This window comes from Girardinichthys multiradiatus, chromosome 17 (assembly GCF_021462225.1).
Source record: "Girardinichthys multiradiatus isolate DD_20200921_A chromosome 17, DD_fGirMul_XY1, whole genome shotgun sequence".
In the NCBI taxonomy this organism is placed as follows: domain Eukaryota; kingdom Metazoa; phylum Chordata; class Actinopteri; order Cyprinodontiformes; family Goodeidae; genus Girardinichthys; species Girardinichthys multiradiatus.
This window is the reverse complement of record NC_061809.1, coordinates 829,083-856,583: the sequence shown is the minus strand read 5'-3', so window position 1 is coordinate 856,583 and position 27,501 is coordinate 829,083. Positions and strand designations below refer to the sequence as shown.

Genomic DNA, 27,501 nt, shown 5'->3' with positions numbered 1-27,501 from the left:
TTACAATATCATTAAAAACCCCAGGCCTCATGAGGTTGGTCATCCGTGCCACCATGTAGACATCCACTGTTCCATCCTCCTCTAGCTGGTTGAACAAGGTGGTGAGGGCACAGAACAGTCCTGATGTAGCACCTCCCAAACTGCACAAAAACACACATTTAGCTCTGAAAAGAATTTGACCATTGAGGGATCCTGGCTGTGTCTTACTCACGGGTCGTGTACAACTACAGGTTCTTGTGTGCGTCTGCTGCACTCTCTGACGATGCTGATGAGGTCAAAACTGTTTCTGATGGGACTGTCTGGATTAGGCCAGCACGGGGTGCTGAACTGACGTATATGCAAGATGCAATCATTCTGGAAGGAGGCACAGACACTGTATCAGGCATCAGACTATGAATAAGTATCAGTTGGAGAGTATTTGAATACTGCAATATTTGATCATATTGCGTGTGAGTGTTTGTCACCTGAGGAGACTGCATTGTAAAATCCTGAACAAAAAGTCTCTCATCATTTGTCAAATGTACAAGCTCCTCCCCCGTGTAAGACACAGTGAAACCATTGAAGATCATTGGCAGGTCTTTACTGGGCCAGTAGACACAGCAGTCCTTCTTTTCATTCTAAAAAGTAAAAACATTGGAAGCAGATGTGGCTGCACCATAGTAATTTCATTTAATAGTAGTCAAAAAGGTGGAGTGTGAACAGGTTATACCTGATTGTGTGTGTCTGGCAGACAGACAACTATGTGTGTGTTGTGTTCCCAGATCATTCTCCAGAAATCCTCCACTGTGCTGCTCAGAGGAGTCTGACTCACTATGAACTCTTTGCAACAGTGGTGTCCCTGTGAAAACATGAGCTGTAATACTGCAAAAAGGTTGTATGTCATAAAAACAGCAACAAAAAAGTGACATTTCAAGAAAAGTAAGGGCTTTAGTGACATCTAGTTTCCAAAATGAAGATGGGACCTAACTGAATATGTTCATCTTATTGCCATCTTCCAAGGCTAAATCTCATTTCCAAGTGTTACCCCACCCCCAGAATTTAAGTGTGAAAATTCAAAGTTATGAGAAGTAATGTCACAAATTTCTCTCTGAATTGGGACACCTCTTCTCGAAGCTTATATGTAATCATTGCCCTTTTTTCCCTAAATGGACACCTGTTCTGTCATTGGTCATGGAAACATTTTCTGGATCATGCTCATGTCTTGTTTTTTGGATCACTGTCTCTATACATGTCTGTCCTTTTTGATCATGCCAAGCCTGTTTTGCTAGCCTGCCCATGTCTGTTTTGCCGTCACCCTCAGTAGTAAGTTTTTGTTAATTAAATCATGTCATTCACCGTCATGCTGCCTGCTCATCTGCATTCTGGGGTGCTTCGCTATACTAACCTTAACAATTAACTGCTTACACTCCAACTTCAGATTTAAAATCCTTGACGCCACATCTACCCATTGCTTCATACCCCCTCTCCCATTTTAAAAAATACAAATAGAAATAACATATTGCAGCTCTTCCAAATTATCCCTCAAAATATTATACACAGCAGCTTTACTGAAACAGTAAAAGGTGACTCACTGCAACATAGGAGGCGTTGATGTAGCCTGTGGAGTTGGTTTCTGAAGCTGTCAGAGAGACTCTTGATCTCTCCACTGCATGAAAAGAGACATAAGTTCACAAGAAAAGAGACAGACAAGTTAAAGCAAGAGTCAAATGTTCTTTACATCATTTACATTATGTTGACATGTAATCACTTTAATAACCACCATAGTTGCTGGAGTCAGTGTCACTGTTCTAGAGAGAGACTCAAGCTTTTTCAGGTCTCACTGTCAATATGAATCTCACTCCATATAAGCAAATCATACACACTCAGAGCAAAACGTGTTTTCCACACTGCTGTTAGGATTGTTTCCTAAGCACAGCGGGACATTGTGAACAACGCTAAATGAGGGTTTGGGTTCAAAATAGGAGCCGGGAACCCCAAATGGTGGATCTTTCACAGAGTCAAACTTTTAGCCGTAATGCAATCACAACAGCTTAAAGTCAGTATTTTCCATGTAAACTCAACATGAGCTGCAATAAAGACAGAAAGAGGGACCATCCATAAGAAGCTAAGATACAGAAGAGTTTCCATAAAAGATAAAAAAAGACCACCGCTTCTCCATAATGATGCCTGCATTATTCAGTCAGTTATCTCGTCTTGTTTACCAGGCATCAGAGCTCGTGCTCTGTTCCTCTCAGCGTTGCCGTCCTTCAGGGCAGTGCTGTAGTCTGCATGTTTTGCCTGGCGCTGACTTATCAGCTGAAAGGGCAAGAAAAACAACCACTTTCAGAATGTTCACTTAGTACGACGAGATCAAAAAGGAATCAAATGGAGGCTCCACCTTAAACTGTTTGTCCATACGCGTTCTTCCTGTGGCGCTTGGGACCAGGAGGTCAGAAACGTAATTGTGGAGAAGGTCAGAGGTGACCGATGTGTCCCGGCTCAGGATGGCCTCCACTAGAGCATCATGGATGAACATGTACTGCTCCTGGAAGATATGGAAAAACAATCAAACTGCAGGTCTAGACCTTGTTGTAATAGGCAGCTTGGGTTGAAATCTTAACTCTTTGTGTTAAGTTTCAGACCTTAACCCCAACAAAGGACTATGGTTGAGTAAACTGACATTACTACTCTACGTTAACCCATCATACTATTGCATGTCTGCCTTTGGTTTCATTGGCGTAAGAATAGATGATACCACAGGAGCGTTCAAGCCTTAAACACTACAGCATACACAATGTGATCACCCGCTGAACCTGGCACACATTTTTTGGACATGTTAAAACATTTCACTGCATGAGCACCGCAGCTCTCACATACCATATGTACAACACATTAGCACCACTTTTACAGAATTGATGGAACTGTCTTACACATCGCAGCAATGACCCAGTACCATTACTTAATCTCCCACTAAACTATCATTTCTGCACTGATGAAGATCCACTCATCCCTGCATGATGGATGTTTGAAACTGTAAATGAAACTGACAGCTTTCCCTACTTTCTTATTCATTTGGCTTACAATTATCTGACCTCTTGGGGCACTCACAGAACTTTGAAATGTTAATCCCAGAGAGTCCGTTAATCTTTAAATATAAAAAAAAAACATATATAATGGCACAGTGACGACATAAGAAATTTACCCGACGTCATCAAGCAACAACACTGAATTCCACATCCTTGATCCCAATATACATGAACGAGAGCTCATCAAAAGTGACACATACTTTAGGACATGACAGGACTTGGTGTTTCACAATATCTGCTGAATATCCTCACATTTACACCAGTATTTTTCAGTTCACCAGGATACATGGCAGGGTAGAAAACAGCGTGACAGAGGCCTAATATTAAGGGATTATTTTCTGGAATTTGATTCCTTAAAAAGGATGCGTGAGTTTTTCTTTACCTCCGTCTGAACCAGGAAGTTCCTCTGTGTCCGTACGTGTTTTAGGAAGCCAAGAACATTTACCGTTCCCTGATCTTGGATCTGCTGCAACATGCTGTCTATCGCTATGTAGGTTCCTGTTCTTCCTACACCAGCACTGTAACACACAGATTAAAAGATGATGCCAGATTCATTGTAATGTCACTTCTGCTTTTGTATAATATAATAATGCTTTTCAGCTCTACCTGCAGTGCACCAGGACGGGTCCCATCTCCTGCGTCCGGGCCTGAGATGACGCTCTGATGAAGGACAGCACAGGCAGAGTGTATTCTGGGACACCCATGTCCGGCCACTGGGTGTAGTGGTAATGCAGGACTGTGTGTTCAACTCTCTTTTGTGGCACCTGGAAGAACAACTAATATCAACTTCTTTTGAAATGGAAACAATGCAGAAGTTGACTGTTCAGACTCTCTATGTACCTTACATTAAACATAAAGATAAGAAATGTGTGTATGTAAAGTACCTTATTTGTTGTATCCCTGACTGTAAAAGCCCGCAGTGTGTAGTAAGCTAGAGTCCTGGTGCTTCTCAGAGTAACCTGGTAGGAACCGTATTCCTCTTGGTTCTCTTCTGGCCAGTACTGGTCACATTTTGTCTGTGGAGAAGTTTTTTAAAATGAGCATGTATGTAATCCTGAAATGACACTGATCTGTGTGTAGACTCTTGTGTTTGTGTCGGGTCTTACACGTCCTTTCTCCTTCAGATTGGTGATCATGACAATAACTCCAACGTTCTGCTGCCAGATCATCCTCCAGAAGTCCTCTCTGCTTGCTTTCAGGGGCCCCTGAGCTGCGATGTATGCCCTCGTTCTCTCATAACCCTAGAATCGTAACACCATCACAGTTGTAGTGGTAGTGTTGGCTGTGGGACCCAGGGGACCCAGGGACACAACTGTTTTCTACTGCAAACTGTCTGGCTTTATTTTTTATAGTCGGGATTCCTACCCAGTTCCCATTTAACAATTCCTGCTATGATGATGATACTCAGCTTTATTTATCCATAAATCCTGATGAGCCCAACCAGTTAGATAGAATACAGGCATGTCTTGAAGACATGAAAACCTGGATGACTTTAAATTTTCTGAAATTACAATTTTCTAAATTCAGACAAGACATAAGTTGTCGTCTTTGGACCGGAGTCTTTAAAAAAGAAACTACTTGGTCAATCACTTAACCTGGATGGCATTAAATTGACCTCCGATAATAAAGTAAAAAACCTTGGTGTTAACTTTGACTAGGACATGTCATTTAAATCCCATATTAAACAGGTTTCTAGGGTTTCCTTCTTTCACCGTCCAGGAGTGACGCTGAAAAACTAGTCCATGCATTTGTTACTTCAAGGCTGGACTTGTCAGGACTTGCGAAACAGAGGACCCCAGAATGGAGACAAGCAGGTACCATGACGGTAAGTGAAGAAATGATTTCATAAACAAAAAACTCACTCAAAAGAAGAGGCAGGAACCAAAACAATGAACGGGCCGGCAAGACAGGCAAAAACAGACATGGGCAGGCTGGCAAGACGAACAGGACACAGGTTACATGAACTGAAATATTTCTGCGATGAATAACTGAACAGGTGTGTATATATGGAGTGTGAACCAAGTGGAGCAAGGAGACAGATTAGCTTGGAGCAGGTGAACCGAATAAAGATAATTGACAGACAGAACAAAACCTGACAGGAGCAAAACAGAGACTCTTGAATACAAACTAACAGAAACTAGAAAAACATGAAACTAAAGCATAACCAGATCCAAATACCAAACTTGACAAAACATGAACTAGATGACAAAAACTAAAGCATCACCAGGAAAATAATAAACAGAAGCATTTTCCAAAAACTGTGAGAAACATAAAAGAAAAAACCAGAACCCAAACAACCCCAAATCATAACAGGACTATTGTAATTCTTTACTGTCAGGATGTCCACAAAATGCAGTTAAAAGCCTTCAGCTGATTCAAAATGCTGCAGCAAGAGTTCTGATGAAAATTAAAAAGAGAGATTATATTTATCCTATTTTAGCTTCCCTTCATTGGCTTCCTGTTAAATCCAGAATAGAATTTAAAATTCTCCTCCTCACATATAAAGCCCTTAATGATCTAGCTCCATCATACATCAGAGATCTGATTGGTCCATATGTTCCTAACAGAGCACTTTGTTCTCAGACTGCAGGTTTACTGGTGGTTCCTAGAGTCTCTACTAGTTTCTGCTGGAATTAACTCTATGTTCTCTCTTTCAGACTCTAACCTTGAAAACTGGATCAGAGTTTATCTGTTCTTTCTTTCTAGATGAAACGACTAAAGGAGCTACATCCATTAACATTTACTTTTCCTTCCCATAGAAAGTACTCCTGGATCAGTGCTTCTTTGTTCTCTTTGTGTCTCTGCTCTGTTCTCTCAAACTTCCAGTCGGTCGTGGCAGATGGCCGCTCACACTGAGCCTGGTTCTGGTTCTGCTGGAGGTTTCTTCCTGTTAAAAGGGAGTTTTTCCTCTCCACTGTCGCTACATGCATGCTCAGTATGAGGGATTGCTGCAAAGTCAACGCCAGTGACTGTCCACTGTCTCTACATGCTCATCCAGGAGGAGTGAATGCTGCAAGTCACTGACTGGATGCAATCTGCTGGGTTTCCTTAGATAGAAAAACTTTTTATCCAATTTGAATAAATAACTGAATCTGACTGAACTGTTCAATGATTAGGATTAATAGGAATGTATGAACCTGACTTGAAATCAGTATGAATCGATTGAAATAACTTTGTAAAGTGTCTTGAGAGGACATGTGTTGTGACTTGGCTGTATATGCATAAAACTGAATTGAATTGAACTGTTGACTTTGCAGCAATCCCTTATACTGATCATGCATGGAGCTACCTCAGAAAGAAAAACTCCCCTTTGAAAGGAAGAAACCTCTAACAGCAACATCTAAAAAAGACTGCAGTCGTCATTGCATTTCAGAAAGATTCCCCTACACACAGTGAATAGTTTTTCAGATAATCAAGAACTTAAAGTTGAGAGATTTTTGTGCAGTGAAGAAGCTTCAGGATGTCCAAGAGTGGTCTGCGAGTACCAGGACTGTCTCTTTCTGAGGAGTGTGCCCAAAATGGTGTTACCACCAGTGCAGAGCTTTATCAACACTGGCAGTACGTGGATGTGAGTGCATTAGATCAGGGCAATGAATTTTGGACACAACAGGCAGCAAAGAACTCAATTCTGTCCAAGAAATTATCGATAGACTTAAGATTGTGCATGAAGTACCACTATGGACAGCAAAAGACTGGTGCAAAGTAATTTTCTGATAAATCCTCCTGATTGCTTAGGACATTTGGAACATCATTTGTCCAGAGAAAACAGATGAGTTCGGTGAATCCTCCTGGTACAATCCAAGTGTGAAATTGCGGCTCATTTAAGAAAGTGGGCTTAGTCCCATTTCAGCCCAAAATCACTTTAATAAATCAAGAGTGAAATAAAAGCCTCACCAAGAAGCAGCTTTTTAACAATCCAGACACAATATGATGATAATTTGGACATCTTTCATCATGTCTGTTATTTGTTGGTACATCCTGGATGAAACCTTAAATTGAGGCAGAACTCCTCTTCCTTTCCTGCTTTTAATATCAAATACTCAAAACAACCAGTGTGTCCTGTAAAGAGGTTTTACAACAATAGAGTACTTTGTACATTCCATGTATTTCTTAAAGCTTTTGAAACTTTGGAAATATTTTATTTTTCTTCACAACACCATAGAAATGGGTAAAAGTTAAAAATATTGTTATAAATGTCACAAAACACTGCATTTCTCTCTTTGCCTAAACCTTTTTGCAAAACCGTCCAACAGACTTGTGTATAAACACAAAAAGAAAAGCACTTACGTCAACAAAGTTAGCATTAATGTAGTCCCCACACTTCCCATCTCTGTCCAAACTGTTGGAGAGCTTTACTCTGCTGTGGTCATCTGGGAAAGGAGAAACAGGTCATCAGTCAAAGCTCTGCAGGCTTGCATGTCCTAAATGTTAAAGAGTGATTACACTGAGCAGACACATACAGGCCAGTATGTTAATGTAGCGGTTCTTGCTTTTGTTGTCGGGGTGATTTGAGCTGTCGGCAGTGATGCCCATGTCAACTGTACAAGCCTGCACCTCCTGAAGCACAGAATGAACAAAAAACAGGGTCAACAGCTCAGGTGAGCAGAACAAACTACAACATACCAGAACACACAGAATGAGCCTGCTTTGAGCTATCTTAAGAAGCTCAGACAGTGATTTCAATATTAGGCAAGTTAAGGTAAGCCTTAAGGTAAGACACTTTGCCTTTCTTTCCCAGAACGACAAAAACTCTTTGCAGCAGAGGGAGCCTTACCTCATACGACTCTTTCACAATCTAATGGAGGGTGGTGAGGATGCAGAAAGCACGACGATGGTGGTGGAGATGGTGACAGGACAGTGGGACAGAGGGACAAGACGACAGACAGGGAGTCAGTGCAAGTTCAGGAATTTAGGGTTCAGATCCACACAGAGTGGGGGCACCGAGTGGGAGGTTCACCTTCCCACATAAGTTGTGGCCTACAAGCCTGCAGCTATGTTAGCAATAATGTAATATTCAACATGGTGGCTGAAATGGGGCTTGGATCTCATAATAATTTAAGATATGTAAAACAGAAAGCAGAAACACTGGTACACATTGGGAAGGAAACACAGGAGACCAACAAGGCTTTGCAAATGCATTCATTGCCCTTGAACTTTCTCACTATACGTTACAGCATTATACAAACTTTAATGTGTTAGCACATTATTGTGAAGTAAAAGTAAAATGCAATTGATTTTACATTTTTTCCTCAGTGTAATGGTGAGGATGCCACCCTGGGGATGTTGTGTTTAGGATGATGTACAAACAGGGTTTTTTATGGCTTTTTTCCAATTCAAAAAGCCAGATTTGTGGAATGCATGACTATAGCTGTCCTGTCTCCCACCTGAGCAGTGGATCTCTGCAGCTCCTCCAGGTTTACCATGGGCCTCATGGCTGATTCTCTAATTAATGCTCTCTTGTCAGTTTTGGTGGACGGCCAAGCCCTGGTAGCCGTGCGGTTGTGCCATAATCTTTCTATGTTTAGATAATGGATTAAACATGGCCTAAATTTAAAAAAGGAGTAACAGAGTAAAGGAGTCTTAACATAAATGTAGGTCTTGCTTTTTCAGATTTGGTTGCAAAACCTCCTTCCAATTCACAATTATGTCCTACTTTCCATAGCATAAAACTGCAATAAAGGACAGAAGTTTGTGGTTGGAACATAAGAAAATGAGAAATAGTTTAAGGGTATTAATGATTTTTCAAGGCACAGAACACATCAAATCTGCATGTGTGTGAGATTTGTGCATGAAGTGTCAAACATGCAGATGAATCTATGAATCACACTGATCAAAAACCCTGAAAACACTGAGTATTTTTTTGTTTAATACATTTGCTGCACTGCCATTGGTTGCCAAAAAAGCTCCCTGCAAGTAAAAGCTCATCTCTCTGCACACAGAGTCAAATTAAATACCTACAGCCCATGATGTTAAAAAGAAATATGGAAGCACATTAGAAAGCGATGACAATTCATTCCCAATATTTTTCTTTTACTAGAATTAAATCTAATGCACCTCAAACTCCTTGGAGAAGGTGTTGGTGCTGTGGAGGTCCAGGACATGCTTCACAAACTGCTTCACCGTCAGCGGCTCGTGGCAATCTGTAACAGGATTCCTAATTCATCTCTGTGCTTAACAGTGTAATGGGGTTTTATATCAAAAGAGCGAGAAACCCTCTGAGTGGCCTACCTGTGGCAAGTAGCAGGGGGGTGGAGGGAACAGACAGGACTTTAGGTGATGCGGGGTCATCCGGGTAGAAATTGGTTGCCTGGGAACAGTTTCTGGAACCAGAGACAGAAAGTTTTACATGAAAGCAAGGTTAAACCTGATACAGACTGGACAGGGTGTGTGTTTGTGGGGGTTTGTACCTCCAGTAGATGAGTATACCCACTAGTACCAGCAGACAAAGAGTGGTGAGAGTGGAGACGACAGCCAGAGGAACAACTGTTCTCTTGTCCTTCTCCACGCCTTCAACCAGGCCAACCCGTGATTCGTGGCTGCTGTTGCTGCCCTCTGAAAAACAGAATGAAGGCCTAAATTACTCATACTGCAGATTAGAATGGTTTAGAAGTGCTTCAACATTTTGTCTGCATGAAGAGATGTGTTATCTACTTAAAGGAAACCATAAAAACCTAAAGCTTTATTATTGCTTGAATTTTACATCAAAGCAGAAATCTGCAACACATTACAAGAGGAAACAATTAGTGTTACAATGAGATTACATGGATCAGGATTTCTAAAGAAGCAGAATCTGTTAAAGGTTTAGAAGCAGTTAATATCTTACCTGCAGTACATTACCCTCTTGGTGTCTTCATTTAGTATAAATCCAGTTTAGCTGGACCCAGATGCTCAAGTAAACAGCTAGACTGATAGGGACCAAGACCAAAGTAGACTTTTGCCATCTTTAAAGACTGCAACCTTACAACTATCACACTGTTTTTTTTTTTGCTATTTTCTAAACCTGTAAACATTTTTGCTGGCTGCATTGGGCATTTATTTATGGAAAAGTAAATGATTATTCAAACAGGAAATGGAGTTAGGAGGCTGTGCACCACCAATTATCTCCTTGTCTGAAACATAAACTTAGGACAGAACCTGTAAAACATTTTCTTTCACAGTAACTACCTGACAGAAAAGAAAGACTGTATAAAAAGCAATAAAATAGCATTCATTTAAAGCGCTGTAATATTTTAGAATTTTAATTCACTTTAACTTTCTTCAGACAGTTACTCTGACTGAAAACATTTGAAATATTTTGCTCTTAGTAAAACGTTTTTTATGTGTCCTGTTGTGGCGTTCCATATAGAAAAGTTGACTGCCTGTATGTGCCAGGGCAGTTTGGCCCTCAAAAGGAATCCCAATTGCCTCATTGAATCATGACTGCATCCAGCTTTAAAGTAGACAGGCATCATTTCTATAATAGTAACTTGTGTTTGTATGACCTTCAACCATTTTTGTGGTTGAGCGTATGTGTATAGATGTGTAGAGATAAGTGTGTTTGTGGGTGTGTGTGAGCGAGTTTGTCACCTCGATGTACACAGTTGGTATAGTGTTGAGAATAGTATAAAGCAGAGGTTCCCAAAGTGGGGGGCGTGCCCCCTAGGGGGTATCAGCGCCATTGCAGGGGGGGGGGGGGGGGGGCAGTATAAATAACTGAAAAACTGTTTTGCTTCCAAAACAACTTCCTTCCAAGCCAAAGGTCAGAAAATATGACGAATCATATCTTGAAATAATTCATTGAAGACAACAAGCTGCAGAACACAGTGATCTCATGCATGCAAGCTCACATCTCTGCCCTTCAGAAACATCTCCTGAGATATTTCCTGGTGCAGGATTCCAAAGAATATGACTGGATCCGTGATCCTTTCAGTGCAAAACTACCTACAAACTTCAGCACATCAGAGGAGGAACAGTTCATTGATGTCACATCTAATTCAACAAGGCGGCTACACTGGGACTGGGTGCATTTTGGATTGGAGTGGAGAAAGATTATCCACTGCTAGGTAAGCCCTGGCCATACTTCTCCCTTTTGCCACATCCTACCTTTGTGAGATAGGTTTTTCTGCTGTGGACTCAATTAAGACAAAATACAGATCAAAGCTGGACGTTGAAAACGAACTTCGAGTGGCAATCTCACAATTGCAACCCAGATTTGAGAAGATCTGCAGCAACAAGCAGGTTCACACCAGTCACTAAAAAGATATGAAGATGATAGATATTGTTTTCACAAGAAACCTTATTTTTCCTCTTCGAGAGTTGTTCATGTTTTAGACCCATTTTACACAGTTTTTGGAAAACGGGTTAATAGCAATGTTGAATATTGTTATACTGTAAAAAATGACATTTGAAATGTTTACACAGTAAAAGATGGTTTGTTGTTTTGTTACTTAAATGACTCTGTAGTTTATTTTATTGCAACCTGTAATTTACTACAGTTTACTGAGTTGTGAAATAAATTTCAATAGAGTTTGAAAACAAAATACGTGTGTGTCTGGTCGGAGGGTCGATGTGTGCTGGGCAGGGGGGCAGCAACATTTCCCAATAAATCAAAGGGGGGCCCAGGAGAAAAACGTTTGGGAACCACTGGTATAAAGTGTGCAACACACAGCACCCAAGACTAGCAAAGGACAGGTGGACACAGCTCCGAAGGGTCGCAGCCACCCCAGGCAGAAAGACACAGGGCACCACCCAAGAGCAGCCACACTCTCCAAACAGAGGTAGGACATCAGTGAAGAACAGGAACAGCAGCCCCCAGCCCAAAGAGGCACTGGGTGACACATAGGTCACCAAGCCCCCGACCCAGCCACGACACAATCTCCTGCTCCCAGGCCAAGCCTTGGACTCGGTCCTCCTGATGGTTTGCATCTAGTCAGTCAGTCAGGGAGCTGGTGCCTATCTCCAGCAGTCTATGGGCGGGAGGCGGGGTTCACCCTGGACAGGTTGCCAGTCCATTGCAGGGTTTGCATCTCATTAAATTTAATTAATTAAGCCATACAGGGCAAATTTAGGTCAAATGCTGATGGCCATTCTGCTATTACTTCCTAAGACAAATATGTTGATCTTTTAGTCCTCGCTCCTTAAGACCTCAGCGCCATAAATAAGACTGATGGGTAAAGTAAACTCAATGCTGACAAGCTTAAACTGCTTTGTAGTAGAGGGGAACATCAACTACTAAGCTTTTCCAAGACATTCCTCTATAAAGAGGCAAATCCAAGCATTTTGTCTCATTTACCTTCCCTTTGTTCCGATTTTCCCTCTGGATTGTCAGTGGAGCTGAGCAGAGGGAAAAGATCCTCCAAAATGGAACTTCTTGAGGTGTAAAACGACCCAGTTACTTTTGAGACATCCTGCAAAATGTCTTTAGCAACACTTCCATAGCCAGCTCCTTCTACATGTTCTTTACTTTCCAGAGTTTCATTTCTTTCAGCATCTCCCTCTGTTGTATCAATAGTAGTTTCTAGACTTTCTAGAGTTGTGTTTGGATTCTCTTTGTCATTGCCAACATGAAAAGTCTTGTCACTGGTTGCAAACTGTGCTTGGTCTGGTGTAGGAGCATTTCCCCTTAAAGTTAGCCGATGATTGACTGCTCTTTCAGATATGAATGCTTCTTTGCTGCTATGTATTCCGTTTCCCTTGGACATGTATTTACTTTTACGTACAGCTTTGAAATGTTCTTGATCACTATCAACCTGATTTAGATTTACATGGTGGTCAGCAGTCAGCTGTTCTCCAGAACCACTACCATCCTCAGCCCCGCTGCCACTTCCACTGTACACCTTCCTTCTGTGTTCCACCTTCACTTTGCCTTCATGACTTCTCATGTTTCCCTTTTCATTTTTTTGACCACTTATCTCATTTTCCTTCTCATCACCCAGTTTACTACTTACCCCATCTTTTTCTCTTGCTGTAGATATTTTACTTTCTGGCACTATGCTCTTTTCTTGAGTATAGCTAATAGTTGAACTTAAGAATGTTGAAAATGTAAGTTGAGCTTTAGCAGCTTCATCTGATTCTCCACTGAACATGTTGTTGTCGTGGCCAGAGCCTGATCCACTCTCCTCTGTCGAACCCAAACTTCTTGAATCAAGTACAGGCTTGTTTAAATTAGCATAAAAGTCATCCTTATCTGTATCCGCACTGGATCCCTCTTCATTGCCGTGATACAGCTCTGAGAGTTCAACAACATCTTGATTCCTTCTTTCAATCTGGGAAGTGTTCGGTTTGCTTTCCTGAAGTTGGGTTGTTCTTGATAGTTGGGCTATAGCTGATCCATAATAAGTGGTATTCAGAGGATCCTGAGAACTCAAACTAGTAGAGACTGGTAGCTGTTCTAAATTAGGTTGAGAAGAGTTCAACAAGTTCTCCTCAGAGAACCTGTATTCCTGGAGGGGAAGAGAGAGATGGGAACTGTTGGTGAATTTAGTGAGAGGTTTGAAGGGTAAAGATGTTGATCTAACAACATTTCCATCACTAGAGAGCACCCCATCAGGGACAGAGGGCATAAAGGTTACGGTCATCTCTGTAAGGTGGTTAGATGAGTCTATGAATCCAGAAGACTGATCAACTGCTGAATCCTCATTCCTGGATATTGGTGTATTTGCTGCAAGAAAAGCCAAAACAGAAGTGTCCTTTTTCAAATGTTTCTTCTTTGAATGAAAGCTGTATTTGAAGGTAACAAATCCAAAACTGTGTTTACCAGTAGGTAGATTTCCCAGTGATTAATATTTACACACTTGACACTAGAAGCAAGCCAAGGAATTGCTGCTTGTAAGTAAAAAAGATGGCACAATAGACAAAGCAAGGTATCGGGAACATCCACTAGAGAGCACTGCTGAGCCATAGAAAAGAACACAGACATAGAAAAAGTCCCCAGAAGTAGATGCTAATCACCAAGCTTGAGTGAGTTCAAGTAGATAATTACGAGTCAGAAAACTCTGACCTCTTCAAGAAACATGCAGGAAGATTTAACAAAGAGTCAGGCAGATTTAATTAAGAATCACTTAATTACTCCAATCACAATCAACATCTTCTTATTCCTCATGGCCTCCACTGGAATCCTCCCCATCCTGTCCCTGCACAAAATGGCCCTCTGATGACCGAGCACAGCACTGATTAGATGCACAGTTGTGAGCCATTAAAAGGAGAAATGAAAGCACCCAATGCAATTACATCCAGCTGTCTACCCACCAAAACATTTGCAAAGCCCTGCGGTTGAGTCAAATCCCTTAAAATGTAAATTAATAGCCATTTTAAAAAAAGGATCAGGTTAGTATAATGGGATGTGTGATTTTCCGAGAGAGATTTCTTGAGCGTGTTGTCTTACCATTGAACAGGGGCTGAGTGGTGTGCATCAGCCCTCTGAGCAAAGACGAGGTGGTGAAGGATTTGTAGAACGAGTCAGAAAGAGTGTTGCCTGCTGTTGCCGTGTTTTCTGTTATCCACTCTGAGGTGGGGGTGGCTGAATCTGAGGTAATGGATTTTTGCAGAGGTTTGTTTACAGCGGCTCCGCGGTCTTCAGGTATTGACTGTGAGTCTTTGTGCTCTTCATTACCTGTGGAAGAAAACTTTCATGAAGATGATGTAATGCAAAGGAACAATATGGGACATGAGTAAGGCATTATACAATAAAAATCACTGGACATACAGTATGAGGTGGCTGAAAATGTAAGTCACAGTCGAATTCTTTGACCAAACAAAAGCAACCATTCGTGCAGTCTGGATAGCATATTTTGACTCACGGTTAAGATGCCAGTTTTTAAGAGTTATGGTTTTATCCACTGTCTAATCAGTAATCTATTGTTCATATCTGCTGATCCTGAGTCAGGGCTAGAGATACATTGACAGGTCACCAATTCATTACGGGGTGACATGGAGAAAGTGACCATGCACTCACCCCAAAAGGCACTTTACAGTGACCAGTTGACCTAACATGGATGTTTTTGGACCGTGAGAAAAAGCTTAAATTTTAGGAGAGAATCCATACATGCATGGGGGGGAACTCTAAGAAGAAAGAAAGACCCCAGCACAGCTTCAATCCAGGACCTTATTGCTAGAAGTTAACAATGGTAACAACATTCCCATGGTGCACCTGTAATGGTTTCTGCTGAGATGTTCTGTCATCCTGTTCCTACAATTTAAAGGTTTTTGTTTTTTTCTGAAAAACCACAAAAAGTGCAAGAGTGACTGTTGTTTTCTCGGGCAATACAGAACATAGTACTATGCAGTGCTGCCCCTCCTCCACCCGTTGCTGCAGTTCCCGGTCAGGAAGACTTGAAGAACCACAACTTTCCATTCCTTACACAAAGGAGGAATCTGGCTGTTTGGAAACATCTCCAGCTGAGCAGAACTAGCACAGTCATGCAGTGGGAGCTAAAAGAACAACCCCCATCAGTTATCTTGAGGAACTGCTGCTTTAAAACCAAAAGCATGAGTTAAGTGACCGACTACCTGAAGAGAGTCCTACCAACTCACTAACATAACCCTTTTTTAGTGAATGTTTACTCAAAATGTTAGCTTAAGTCCATCAATCAAATTTTTTTCGATTTATGCAAGACTGAGTTGTGATGATCCGCTCTAGGGGGAAAACCCAAAAATCGCACTTCAACACGCTTTTCCATGAAGCTCCAGTGCTCGCTGAGGGTTATGGTTTGAAAACATAATCAGAGCTGCATCATCAGCCAAAAGCTAAGATAACATCCTGAAGTTTCCAAACCAGGCACTATCCACTTTCTGACTATCCCCCAACATTCAAACTGCTTTACATTTTTGCAATGATATCTTTAATCCAGCTCTTCATTCTATTAGAATCTCATAACAGCCTTCTCTCTGCTACCTTGGAACCTATCACATAGCCCTAACAATAGGCATCCAGAATCTACCACTAACCCTAAGTGTCCAGTGACTACTTCTAACTCTAAACGGAGTACGAAACACGCTTTTGAGTGAGCACAAATGTGGGAACAGCAGTGACAACCAAAGTTAAATTTCACCTGGCACCACAGAAGCAGATACTGTTGGAGGGTGAGTGATGATTTCCAGTGGAGAGCTGGTAACTGTGTCTTCATAGAAGATATCTGTGACCTGGAAGTCCTCCATTAGAGGGGTGAACAGGTCAGACTTAGGGAAGGTATTTTCACTAGCTTGTTCTGGTGGATCACGATCTATTGGCTGTAAAATGAAGACGAGGTTAACAATGTTACAGAACATTGAGATATTTGAACACATAATTTGTAATCTCAGACCTGCTTTAACATGCAGAACATTGAATGACTGATAAGATAAAGTACATACTCACCTGAGGTGACAGGACTGACAGCGATGCCTCTTCTGTGATTTGCCGACGAACTGGTGATGGGATTGTGGTCCGGGCAACTGGAAACAGAAGGCCTGGCTCCTCAGTTATCCGGTTAACCCACATCGCACTGGTGCTGTCAAAACTTTGACTTGTAATAGGCGAGTGAGCTGGGATAAGCTGATCATCCTCTATCCAGTTCTGGTCACTACCACGAGGGATCCACCTGTTTTGGTTTGATGTCTCTCCCACATTCTTGTCTGGTTGAGCTCTTTCTAGATTCACAGATTCAGATGGTGTCTTCAGTGTTAATTGTTTGCCAGTCTGAACTGGAATGTGTTGGCTTGCTTGGGTTTCATCCGTGGGCTGTTTCTGATGGAGGGTAGGGTGGTTCTGGTAAACTCTTGTCTGCTCAGCTGTGATTTCCTCCACTGGACTGTGGTCTTCTGATGCCAAATCCAGGTGATTTTGGTTCTCTGGCCTCTTCAATCCAGCTACATTTGATACCTGCAGAGAGAGAACTAAACCTTTATTTTTTAAATGGACTTCAGACGCTCAATTATAAGCCTCCTTTGGATTGTATTTAGGTTTGTGGATGTGATTAAACAAAGTGCAGGCATCAAGAAAACATACAGAAATTCAGCCCAGTTGCAACAAGGCTAAGAGACTGTCCTACCTCCCGGTGGCTTTCAGCGTCCTTTGTCACAGTGTCAGCGGTGCGATCACTTTCTGGAAGAACAGGTATAGAATAACACTCCTGACTATAGTGGGTGCAATACGTAAAAGCTGCTTGTGTCAGTTCGTACCAGGGTTTTCTAATGGCATGTCGACTATAATCTGATCGCTCCATCGTCCTTTGAGGCCGTTGGTGCAAATAGCCACCACCTGAACCACGTAGCTGCTGTTGGCCAACAGACTGGAGATAATTGCACCCTGCAAATTGTCACACAGTTTGGTTAAAATTAACCATTATTAGGCTCTTCTTTCTGACGCATAAAACAATAATATTAATCAATATTCTTTTACTATCCACTTCTTATGCATTAAAGGGCAAGATAATTAGTCGTCCTATGAGTGTTCAGTTGTTTTAAATGTATTATCAAAGGGGTGTTAATTCTATATGTTATTTCATCCTAGATTTGTTAATGGGTGTTTATATTGGTGGATAACAGGCTGTAGTTGTTTGCTGCAGTTTGCAAGATCTCTGAAATGTTTCCTGAGGAACCCCCAGCCCATTCTTCTTTGGCAGATCTTTCAAGCTTCTTCAAAATTGATTTCCGTTTCATTTACAACTTCATTTACACCACATATTTTCAATTGGATTCAAGAAAGCGTTTTGTGCAGGTCAGTCAGTAAAGTTCACTTTGGTCTTCTTAAGGTAGTTATTCACCAGGAGAGACATATGTTTTGGGTCATTGTTCTTGTGGAAGACAAAGAGAATACCCAGACCTAGTTTTGCTGCTCACTGCTTTAGGTTGTCTTTTAAAAGTTATATCTATATCCTTTTTTCTTCATGATTTCTTTCATCTTGACAAGATTCCCCATTCCACTTGCACTGAAGCCACCACCATGTTTAATTTAAGGGGGGTGTTCTTAGGATTATAGGCCTCTCCTTTCTTTCTCCAAGCATAAGCATTGTCTCTATGGCCAAGGGCTCTAGTTTTGTCTCATCTGAACAAAATGCTCTCATTTTGCAGAATCTTTCTCCTGTCTATCTTACTATGGTTGCATAGTATGGTTTGAAGGTGTCTCTTCTCTATAAATAAAGTCTTTCTTGGTATGCAAAGTTGCATAAAGCCCCTTTCACAAAACACTTCAAGGTAGGGTCAAGGTACGATTCCATTTGTTTTGTGAAAGACCAATGAGGGAAGGGTAATAGGGTAATAAACAGGGTAATTCAAACTGCTTTACAGGGAGAACAAGGGAACAGAGATAAAACATATTAGGATGACAAAATTGAAGCGAATAAAAAGCTGAGACGTGATAGTAATGATAAAGCAATATTTAGCTTTATAGGGAAAGCTACAGTAAACATTAGTGTTTCAGTCCTAATGTAAACTGTTTCTCCACAACTTTTCAGGCACTTGTTTTCAGAGCTGAGGAGCACAGAAACTAAATGTTGCCTCCTCTTGTTTGGTCTTCGTTCTGGGAACACTGAGTGAAGAGCTCTCTAAAGACCTAATGGGTCTACATGGTGAAACATGAAATGTTCTTTTAAACCACCATCATTTGAGCCCCTGAAATGTTCGTGACTCTTGATTTAATGCACAACTTTCTGTGTCCTTCTTTGCATCTATCCTTAACAGTCCACTGGTTCCTGTGGATGGGAAAAAACTCTGGACTAGTGCTACATATCTGGCAGACAGGTTTAGAAACGCTGTTGTTGGTTCCTCAATTAGGACAGATTTTTGCTCATCAAAATCTTTGTTTCTATCAGATATGTTACCACTAGGAGGGCCCGGCACAGGGCACCACTCATGCAAGAACCACCACTGCTCAGGTTCTCCTTTTGTCTTATTCCTTGTTCAGCATCTAGGATGTGTTTCAAAGGGATACTTGTTAATAGATATCTCATTATTCAATTTTCAAGCACATAAAACCTTTATTGACATATCGATTCTTAATTGTGGGAGTTTTTATTTTTACAATGTTGACAATCTTAGATAGAGTATTATTATGATTACTATTATTATGATTATTATTACACCATCTACCCAGTCAAGCACAGTGGTGGCAGCATCATGCTGGAAATACAAATATCTTTCAATGTTCTGTTTTGTACTCAGCTAGTAGAGACAAGAAGAGAAACTTTAGGTGGGACAAATGGTTATGCATAGTTTTCAGTGATGGTTTTTGATTAAGCCATATGAGCAGTTGCCCAGGGTGACATTAGCAAGAGGTCACACAGGCACCAGATATAAATATATACAGTGCCTTGCGAAAGTATTCGGCCCCCTTAAACTGGTCAACCTTTTGCCACATTTCAGGCTTCAAACATAAAGATATAAAATTCTAATTTTTTGTGATAATCAACAACAAGTTGGACACAATTGTGAAGTGGAATGAAATTTATTGGATGTGTCAAACGTTTTTAACAAATAAAAAACTGAAAAGTGTGGCGTGCAATATTATTCGACCCCCTTTACTTTCAGTGCAGCAAACTCACTCCAGAAGTTCAGTGAGGATCTCTGAATGATCCAATGTTGTCCCAAATGACTGATGATGATAAATAGAATCCACCTGTGTGTAATCAAGTCTCCGTATAAATGCACCTGCTCTGTGATAGTCTCAGGGTTCTGTTCAAAGCGCAGAGAGCATCATGAAAACCAAGGAACGCACCAGGCAGGTACGAGATACTGTTGTGGAGAAGTTTAAAGCCAGATTTGGATACAAAAAGATTTCCCAAGCTTTAAACATCCCAAGGAGCACTGTGCAAGCAATCATAATGAAATGGAAGGAGTATCAGACCACTGCAAATCTACCAAGACCCGACCGTCCCTCTAAACTTTCATCTTGAACAAAGAGAAGACTGATCAGAGATGCAGCCAAGAGGCCCATGATCACTCTGGATGAACTGCAGAGATCTACAGCTGAGGTGGGAGAGTCTGTCCATAGGACAACAATCAGTCGTACACTGTACAAATCTGGCCTTTATGGAAGAGTGGCAAGAAGAAAGCCATTTCTCAAAGATATCCATAAAAAGTCTTGTTTAAAGTTTGCCACAAGCCACCTGGGAGACACACCAAACATGTGGAAGAAGGTGCTCTGGTCAGATGAAACCAAAATCAAACTGTTTGGTCACAATGGAAAATGATATGTTTGGTGTAAAAGCAACACAGCTCATCACCCTGAACACACCATCCCCACTGTCAAACATGGTGGTGGCAGCATCATGGTTTGGGCCTGCTTTTCATCAGCAGGGACAGGGAAGATGGTTAACATTGATGGGAAGATGGATGGCGCCAAATACAGGACCATTCTGGAAGAAAACCTGTTGGAATCTGTAAGAGACCTGAGACTGGGACGAAGATTTATCTTCCAATAAGACAATGATCCAAAACATAAAGCCAAATCTACAATGGAATGGTTCACAAATAAATGTATCCAGGTGTTGGAATGGCCTAGTCAAAGTCCAGACCTGAATCCAATCGAGAATCTGTGGAAAGAGCTGAAGACTGCTGTTCATGAACGCTCTCCATCCAACCTCACTGAGCTCCAGCTGTTTTGCAAGGAAGGATGGGAAGAATTTCAGTCTCTTGATGTGAAAACTGATAGAAACAAACCCCAAGCGACTTGCAGCTGTAATTGCAGCAAAGGGTGGAGCTACAAAGTATTAACGCAAGGGTGCCGAATAATATTGCACGCCCCACTTTTCAGTTTTTTATTTGTTAAAAACGTTTGACACGTCCAATAAATTTCATTCCACTTCTTGATTGTGTCCCACTTGTTGATTCTTCACAAAATATTAGAATTTTATATCTTTATGTTTGAAGCCTGAAATGTGGCGAGAGGTTGACCAGTTCAAGGGGGCCGAGTACCTTCACAAGGCTCTGTACCTTACTCAACTGTGCCCTGAACAAGTATTCTGTTGCCTGCATGCATGTGCAGTGATAGAGAGATGACACTCCCTACTTGCTGGTGAGAATGGGAAGAGTCTCCTATGTGCTTTGATTGGAACTGCAATTTATCCCACTCTGGGATCTTACGTAATTTTCTGCATTTTAACAAGTTGGAGATGGCAGAAAAAGGGGCCGGCACAGGGCACCACTCATGCCACAACTGCCACTGCTCGGGTTATACCCGAGTATAACTTACTAATTCAGACTAATCAGACTTAGCTATACTTCGACTTAAGATAGAATACTGTCACCATCAATTAATTATTCAATGACTTGAATGTGTCTTGAATGCGAATTTGTTGAATAAAGTCCCCCTGTGTGCAATCTAAGCGTCACATGATCTGCCATTATAAAACACACCTTTTCTGAAATGCCTTAGAGGCTGTAACACCACTAAGCAAGAGACATCACACCATGAAGGCCAAGGAGCTCTCCAAACAAGTCAGGGACAAAGTTGTTGAGAAGAATAAGCAGGGTCAGGTAATAAACAATATCAGAGCACCATCAGATCCATTATCTTCCAATGGAAAGCACATGGTACCACTACAAACCTGCCAAGAGAGGGCATTCCTCAGAGAGGCAGCAGAGAGACCAAAGGTAACCCTAAAGGGGTCCAGACTTCCACAGAAGAGACTGGAGGATCTGTACATAGGACCACAATAAGCCATACACTCCATGGAGCTGGGCTTTATGGAAGGGTGGCCAGAAAAAATCAATAACTTAGCGTTAAGAATAGAAAGGCATGTTTTGAGTTTGTCAAAAGGCATGTGGGTGACTCCTAAATGTATGGAGGAAGGTGCTGTGCTCAAATGAGACTAACATTTTACTTTTTAGCCACCAAGCAAAACACAACGTCTGGCACAAACCCAACAAATCCCATCACCCCAAGAACACCATCCCCACAGTGAAACATGGTCTTGGCAGCATTATACTTTGGAGATGTTTTTCAGCAGGGACGGAAAACTGGTCCGAGTCGAGGGAAAGATGGATGTTGCTAAATACAGGGATATTTCCCAAAGCAAAACCTTTGTCAGTCTGCCTGTGATTTGAGACTGGGATGGAGGTTTACCTTTCAGCAGGATAGTGACTCGAAGTATACTGTTAAAGCAACACTTGAGTTATATAAGGGGAGGCATCCGACATGAAGGAGTAGTTTTGCTTTGAGGAATGGGCAAAAGATTTTAGTGGGAAGATGAGGCGAGCTGATAGAGACTCTTTCAAAGCCAGTTGCAGCTGTGATTGCTGCAAAAGGTGACTCTACAAAGTACTGACTTTGGTGGGGGATTTTTTGCTATTTGGTGCTATTTGTTTTGTGCCTCACATTAAGAAAATAATACATCTTCACAGTTGTAGGCATGTTCTGTAATGAAATGGTACAAACCAAGTCAATTCCAAGTTGTGAGGCAACAAAACATGAAAAATGCCAAAGGGATGAATACTTTGTCAAGGCACTGTATACTCTCACATTTATTGCGGGAGTGAAGGAAACTATTGTGGATTTTTTCCAATTATCCACTGATGTGTCAAATGCACCTGAGAGGACTGTAGATAATGAAGCAGAAACATTAGCTGAAATTGCATGTTGTCAAAAGTGAAGCCACCTGTAGGTGCTAGATTTTAACACTGCCCCCACCCCCACCCTTTTAGAAAGGTCACTCCTACCACATCTTGGTCTCCATCGGTCCTGTACTCCTGTTTGTTCTGATCTCTGCCCTGAAGCCTCTGGTACGTGACGGTATACCAGTCGATGGAGGTGTCGAAAACTATGCGGGGGCGCTCCCACGTCACCACGATGGTTGTGTCATTCTGAGTATCGGCCTGAACGTTCTGTGGCTCTGAGCTGCATGCTGGAAACACCGAGAATATATAGAAATGATCTTAAACCTTAAAAACTTGTGTGAACAAGACATAGGAACCCTCAAAATGTGGAAATAAATAGTTGACAATAGCATTATGAAAACATCCTCATACCAACAGTGTTTTTGAAAGTAATTTGAGGTTAAGCAATTTGATAAAAAAAATACTGAATTCTGTTTTAAAAAGTCCAGTGTGACACTGAGTGGGTGTTCCGTGTGTGTGCGTATGCATGCATGAATTAGTTACAAGCAAGAAGAGTCTTTTATGAATTTCTGAATACTTTTTTTTTCAATTTCAAAAAGAGCCGCAAAATAAATTGCTTATGCTGAGAGGAGCAGGGCCACTGCACTATAAAGTTGCTCCCTGACAACCCTAAAGATCCACTTTGCTTCTGAGGTGACTTTATGAAAATGGAGAGTCTCGGGAGCTTTCTTTTTATGATCAAGAAGAGGGCTGACCTTGGAGGACAGAGATCTGGCTGCGGTAGTAGTCCATTTTTCTCCCAAAATATTTCAGAGTTCAATTCAAAAGATCTAGATATTCCAGTTAGGGCTTAGTTTTAATTTACATAATAAGCATGCTGCTTCTACTTGGGAGTTTGAAGTGCTGTTATTTGATACCAGTTTCCTAGTTTTGGTGCCGAGCTGTTTTGATAATCAATCAATCATTGAGTAGGCAAGCACGCTATGCTATGCTATGTTATGTTATGTTATGCTATTCAACCCCCAGGGCTCTATAAAAAGGCATAATAGATTAAAATGACAAAAATGCAGATTTTTATGTTAATAACTTTGATTTTGGAACATTGGTTAAAAGTTTCATGGTTTTAGTTGGATCAGAAGTATCCTTAATAAAAATAAGAAAAAAAGGCTTGGAGCAAACAAGACTTAAACAAACATTAAGGATAAGATCTAGGTCCCATTTATGCTGGACTATAACAAAGTGCCTAGCACATAGAGATCGATGTGGGCCAGGCTCCCTACTGAATACGGCTATGAGCTGGAGAGAAACGGCCACACCTCCTGATTGTGCATGTGCTGGTTGACCACAGAAAGATGGGAGTTTTTCAGGCTGTAATTTAAGTAAAAATGAGAAGCATTGGAATCAAACAGTTTAGATGAAAATTATTCATACCTGAGGCAGATTTAGGTCTAAAGCATTAACATGTCTATTATGACTGAAGATATATTAACAAATAAAGGTATGCTTTTATATATAAAATCTGAATGAATAAACACAAGTTTGGCTACACGCCCCATCTTCCTATGGGGCGTCCCACATTAACTGGACTATAGCTTTATAAATAATGGGACAAAAAAATTGAATTAGTGCAGTTTGGATGATGTGATGGGGAGCTACATTAAAAAGGGGAAACTTTTGAATCAGGTAATGACGTACTGGGTGTGGGCACATCCTCCACTCCAGTGTAGGAGGCAAACACCTGCCCCATAAACTGCTGCTGCTGCTGCTCCCTGAAGTTGTTCTGCAGGTAATCCGTGAGCATCACATACCCGGCCTGCTCCATGGTCATCACCTCGCAAAACACCACCAGCTGACGAGACAGAGAAACACAGACCCAAACAATGGTCAGGCTGGTGGGGTTGGGAGGGTGATGAAGCAAACTTCTGTCCTCTGCATGTTTCTTGTCTCTGTGTGGCTGTCAAACATAAACCAAAAAAGCTGATGCTTGTAACTGTGCCTGTTTTAAGAGGCTTGTGTCGCTGCCAGGCTGAGGCAGAGCAAGAGCTGCTCTATTTTTTGGTTAGCATTAGTGTGGTTGTGTCATGTTTCGTCTTTCTGCTTCAATCACGAGCACGTGCACACACCTAATCCAAACCACTATTTGCTCTCTATTATTCTGCAACAATGAATAATCGCTACACAGCATCCCAGGAGACCTCAAATATCTTCAGTGTGGAACCCGATGAAACACTGTCAGCTCGTGTTGCCATTTTCACCATCATAAAAAGGAAGCAAAAGCAACAAAAACAACCTGTTCTGTGAGCAGATCTTGAATGAATGAATCTGCCACTTTCCATCACTTTAGTGTAACATGTCTTTGTAAATATTAAAGACAGATGGCCAGAAACCAGCAAGAAATTAAAATCCCACACAACAGTAGAAAATAGTTCAGTCTTGTATCCCTGCTCTTATGTCCAGACATACGGAGAACACATGGGATTAGAACACAACAGTAACACTCCTTTAGTGTTACTGGTGGCCCATTGGAGCCTCCCTGACCAGTTTTGGAGAAAATTCTTGTTATTGTCCCGTGTTATTTTCAAATTGGTGAATGCCTTCACAGCGTCAAAAATCCTGTGGACTTTTTTGTATCCTCTTTCTGACGGATACCTCAATGAGATGCCCTTTATCCTTAGTAACGCTGCTTCCAACTAGGGCTTAACCTAAAAGAAAATCCTACTAGAACAGCTGAACTTTATTTTAGGTTCATCAGATTCAATATCATTGATAGCAGATGTTAACTTAAGAAGAGTGAATGAAAAGGGTTCTTTAGAATAACCTGGTGTCCACACCCTTTAACTATTATTTTATTTTTTCTTCTAATAATTTTGCTCGTTTTCACTTGACTTCTACAGGATTTACCTCACATGTCATGTGGAAAAAACTTTGAAGTCATTTATCAAAGTCTTATTGTTTACGATCCAACACCAGACATTTTAACAGGGTTATGGACATCTTTAAGTCACTCATTTTCCACTCATTATGATGATAAATACTCATAAAAATGTTCTAATTTCACATCATTTTAGTAACCAAAATAACACTAGGTGACTTGCTGCTGCTAGTCACTTAGTTGCTTTTCCATATAGTAGACTATATATAGAAGACTAAGCAGATTATGAAAAGAAAAAAAAATCTTAGACTCATTGGTTGACGAAGAAGGAACGGAACATCCCCTTGGTGAGTACAAATTGACATGGTCAGAACAACAGGTCCCTGGCTCTGGGTCATCCCATGTCTTTGCTGATTCCTGTCCGTATTTTTTTTTACCTACATGTTGCCATTTTGGCCTTTTCTACCTCCAATGCCCTCCACAACTCAACATGGTCATCCCGTCAGTAAAGTAACTGTAAAAAAGTCGTGGCTTCCCCTCATGACGTCACTGCCGAGATAAAGTAGGGGGTACATTTAATGACAACAAGCTTACAATGCGGGCGCGGCGCTGGTGGTGTAGGGCTTAGCGCGCAACCACATATAGAGGCTATAGTCCTCGAAGTGGCCGTCCCGGGTTCGAGTCCTGGACCCGGCGACCTTTGCCGAATGTCTCCCCCTCTCTTTGCCCCTCCTTCTTGTCTGCCTACTATCAAAAATAAAGGCCTCTAGTGCTGAAAAAATTATTTTAAAACAAAAACAAGCTTACTATGCCACAAAAAATGCACCAACTTTTAAAAAAGTACTTCTCCTTATCCAAACTTATTAACATTTAAAAGATTTTGTTATCATGTTTGTATTTATATTTTATACATCATTAATGGTTTCTGATTTTCTCCTCAAATTACAAAAATACACAGACTATTCACACATTTCAGAGTGACTGACCTGTGCTTCTGATATGGCAACGGTGTGTTTGAAGACAATCCATTCTACAGGTTCAGAGCAGGGAGGAGTGGTCAGCGACCCGTTGTAGATGTAGTACTTATCGGTGATGTTAGGCAGGAGGGATCTCAAGGTGAAAGCGTCCACTGATCCACTCTTACCTGGGGAATTAAAATTGGAGTCACTTTTCAAGTTCAAGTCGAATCTCAAGTCTTACCATTCTGGTGTCAGATACATGCTTTCTAGTCTGCTCTTTTTGGCAAAACCATCACTGTGTTTGTATTGAGGTACATGGGAATGTGAATTTATTTATAAGGAACAATAAAAACAACACGAGTTGACCAAAGTGCTTGACAATTCAGTCAAGCAAAACAGTTACACAGTATCAACAAAAAAACAAAAGAGTAAATAAAATACTACCTAGAACTATCAGATATATTTGGGTCTCATGTTCTGCTTTAGTCAAACGGCAAAGAGAAAAAATGGGTTTTCAGCATAGATTTAAAAGATTCAGCGCTCTCAATGCATATGAGAGGGCATACTGTTCAAACAGTTTGGAGCAGCTTTATGCTTCCTAAAAACAGAACCCAAAGGCAGCAAGTACAGATTAAAAATAAAGTGGACCCAAGACTCCTGAGGGACCCCACAAGCAACAAATGAGCCGTAGGAGAAGATACTTTTCCCCTATAAACAGAAAAACTTCTGTTGGTCAGATAGGAATGGAACCAGCATGCCTATGCTCATTTCTTACTGTATAATGCAAAACATAGGACTAGGACGCTTTTCTTTGGCTTTCTTTAAGTCAGATGATTTGCTCAAATTATAACAAATAACAGGATAAGTTACCATAACTACACAGATGACTAACAACTTTACCTAAGAATGTCAACAGATGACTATTAACCCATTTAATCATTGAGTAGATGGAAGAAGAAAAAAATCAATGTGTGGATTTTAAGTTTAATAAAAAGTCATTATTTTTGGACTAAAGCAGGAGGAATTAAGTCAGCACACAATTTCAGTTACTAAAGCTAGAAACTACTTATCAGGCCCGAAATCAGGGTGTAGTGAT

General features: G+C 41.1%; 1 protein-coding gene across 2 annotated transcripts in view; it reads right to left on the bottom strand.

Annotated features, from left to right (window-relative positions):
* The window catches only part of ptprz1b (protein tyrosine phosphatase receptor type Z1b), a 112,656-nt gene that overhangs the window by 3,802 nt on the left and 81,353 nt on the right, over positions 1-27,501 (bottom strand). Inside the window, exons 7-31 of one of the 2 annotated variants that reach the window (XM_047389327.1) lie at positions 26,433-26,590; positions 24,270-24,423; positions 22,677-22,861; positions 17,202-17,328; positions 17,072-17,124; positions 16,399-16,902; positions 16,094-16,271; positions 14,428-14,655; positions 9,473-9,617; positions 9,294-9,385; positions 9,120-9,205; positions 7,840-7,860; positions 7,526-7,622; positions 7,353-7,435; positions 4,172-4,306; positions 3,950-4,081; positions 3,672-3,829; positions 3,448-3,583; positions 2,378-2,524; positions 2,202-2,295; positions 1,572-1,645; positions 710-838; positions 465-617; positions 212-354; positions 5-140 (exon numbers count right to left, since the gene is read on the bottom strand). In XM_047389327.1, the coding sequence (XP_047245283.1) occupies positions 5-140; positions 212-354; positions 465-617; positions 710-838; positions 1,572-1,645; positions 2,202-2,295; positions 2,378-2,524; positions 3,448-3,583; positions 3,672-3,829; positions 3,950-4,081; positions 4,172-4,306; positions 7,353-7,435; positions 7,526-7,622; positions 7,840-7,860; positions 9,120-9,205; positions 9,294-9,385; positions 9,473-9,617; positions 14,428-14,655; positions 16,094-16,271; positions 16,399-16,902; positions 17,072-17,124; positions 17,202-17,328; positions 22,677-22,861; positions 24,270-24,423; positions 26,433-26,590 (3,548 nt within the window). The remainder of the gene's footprint in view (positions 1-4; positions 141-211; positions 355-464; positions 618-709; positions 839-1,571; positions 1,646-2,201; positions 2,296-2,377; positions 2,525-3,447; positions 3,584-3,671; positions 3,830-3,949; positions 4,082-4,171; positions 4,307-7,352; positions 7,436-7,525; positions 7,623-7,839; positions 7,861-9,119; positions 9,206-9,293; positions 9,386-9,472; positions 9,618-14,427; positions 14,656-16,093; positions 16,272-16,398; positions 16,903-17,071; positions 17,125-17,201; positions 17,329-22,676; positions 22,862-24,269; positions 24,424-26,432; positions 26,591-27,501) is intronic. The other variant, XM_047389328.1, reaches the window with a different exon arrangement.